This window comes from Tasmannia lanceolata, unplaced genomic scaffold, assembly GCF_043159265.1.
Source record: "Tasmannia lanceolata isolate RefF3 unplaced genomic scaffold, GAP_Taslan_0.1 ptg000018l, whole genome shotgun sequence".
Lineage (NCBI taxonomy): Eukaryota > Viridiplantae > Streptophyta > Magnoliopsida > Canellales > Winteraceae > Tasmannia > Tasmannia lanceolata.
In genome coordinates, this window is record NW_027518695.1 from 63244327 (window position 1) to 63246215 (window position 1889).

The window sequence follows — 1889 nt, forward strand, 5'->3', positions numbered from 1 at the left end:
ATCGTCCTTTCAAAACATGCCTTTTCCATAATGGTTTAAATAGAATTTATTTCTAGCAACTACTCTGCAATAAAATTTTGTTTCCGCCTATTACTCCTTTCAAAACGCATGCCTTTTCATAATGGTTTAAATAGCATTTAATTTATGTAGTTTTGATAAGAAAAAAAAAGCTATAAATTACCATATCCCTAAAATCTTCCCCTATTCCACCGCCTCTTCTAAGAAGATTAATTTCTAAACTGAAAATTAATTTCTAAACGTTTCCCAAAAGGCCCAACAGTAAATTCAAGGTTCATATCAAGAAGATAAGAATTGTGGATACAATGTTTTGAGACTTAAAGGAATTGAAGGAAAGAAATGGATTTCTGTGTTTTCACGCTTCACCTTCACCACTGCCATCTTCTCCCTAAACAAATTTTACCAACCCTGTAAACTTGGTTTGTATCAATGAAAAGATGGGAACTTGACTCCAAAAACATAGTGGAGTGGGCTATCTTTGCAGAAACGACATGGCCCTGGTGTTGCTTTTCCAGCAAGAAGAGGCTTTTCCATGGATTTTTTTTGCTGGTTTTGCGTCAAAGGCGTCCTCACCGTTCAGGATGATGCAACCTTTGTATAGAATCTGTCATCATCGTGGCCGTATAGAATCCTTCCCTCCACCGGGATCACATCTTTTTTATCGGAAATGGTAGCAGCTACAAGTACATAAGCAAAAAATGGGGGTTTTACATTTTCTCATTTCTCTATATAAGGAAAAAAATGGGGGTTTTACATCTTCTCATTTCTATATATAAGCTTTAATTTTTAGAAACTTAAGGTATGGGTATTTCAATATTTACAAAAAATTATTCGGAATTTTAATTATACAGTTGAATGTTTCGTGCAGAGTTCAAGTTGGTATTAAAATCAATGGAAGTTGCAGGAGACTTTTATTTATATAATTTCGTCAATAGAAATTCCATTCTGGGCATCTTTTTACCCTTTTCCCCTTCCTCAGTCCTTTTTTTTGGGTGAGTAAGCTGGGGTTAGGCAAGACCCCGACCAGAATATATTAGCAAGCAAGAAGAAAATACATAAGGATCGAAAGGCTAAAAAGCCAAGAGGCTAGCACCCAAAGGCTAGCATCAAAGGAAAGATTACATTCTAGCATAAATCATGCCAACACTGTCTTTGAGAATAGAGTCCTGAAGCTCCGGAGTGATCACACTCATACAAAAATCTTCTCTTTTTGCAGGGAAGCCTCTTTTGGAGAGGATATCGGCAACAGTATTTCCTTCCCTCCACACATGGGTGATTTTCCAGTTGTGGAATTTTTCCAGGAGATTGTGGATTTGGTGGACTCTGTTAATCTGATTCCAGGGGCACTTTGCGGATTTCTTTACAATGTCAACTGCGTAAGAAGAGTTCGACTCAATCCAAATGCTATGAGAACTATGGCGTAGGGCCAGCTCAATGCCATATTTGATAGCAAGAAGCTCCAGCCCAAATATCTCCTCTGGATCTGTGAGAAGAGAAAACATTGCTAGACCAGACCCCCCCCATTAGCATCAAGGGATGCATAAGTGTTAACCTTTATCTCATTGATGCTAGGAGGTGACCAGGAGATAAACTTTGGCTCTGATTTTTTGGGATTGAATTTATAACCAATGTTGTAAGCGATTTCCCAAAGAGACAGGTCATCAACACTGTCAGATGAGTTGATTTTCGATCTCACATCAGTGAGGATTACCTGAAGGATGCGAGTTTTATGGGATCTTTTGTTCTAAAAAAGCCTACTGTTTCGCTCTCGCCAGATGTGATACACAGAGGAAGTAAAACAAAGCTTCATTGCCATGGCAGCTTGCCCTTTTCCTTTATAGTTACTTTTGACCCAAAATTCCTCTTGAGCA

At 38.3% G+C, this 1889-nt stretch overlaps 1 protein-coding gene across 1 annotated transcript; it reads right to left on the reverse strand.

Annotated features, from left to right (window-relative positions):
• Positions 1–1136: 1136 nt before the first annotated feature.
• On the reverse strand, positions 1137–1520 carry LOC143850596 (uncharacterized). The gene has a single exon (XM_077359826.1). The coding sequence runs from the start codon at positions 1518–1520 to the stop codon at positions 1137–1139; it is 384 nt and encodes a 127-aa protein (XP_077215941.1).
• Positions 1521–1889: the final 369 nt, after the last annotated feature.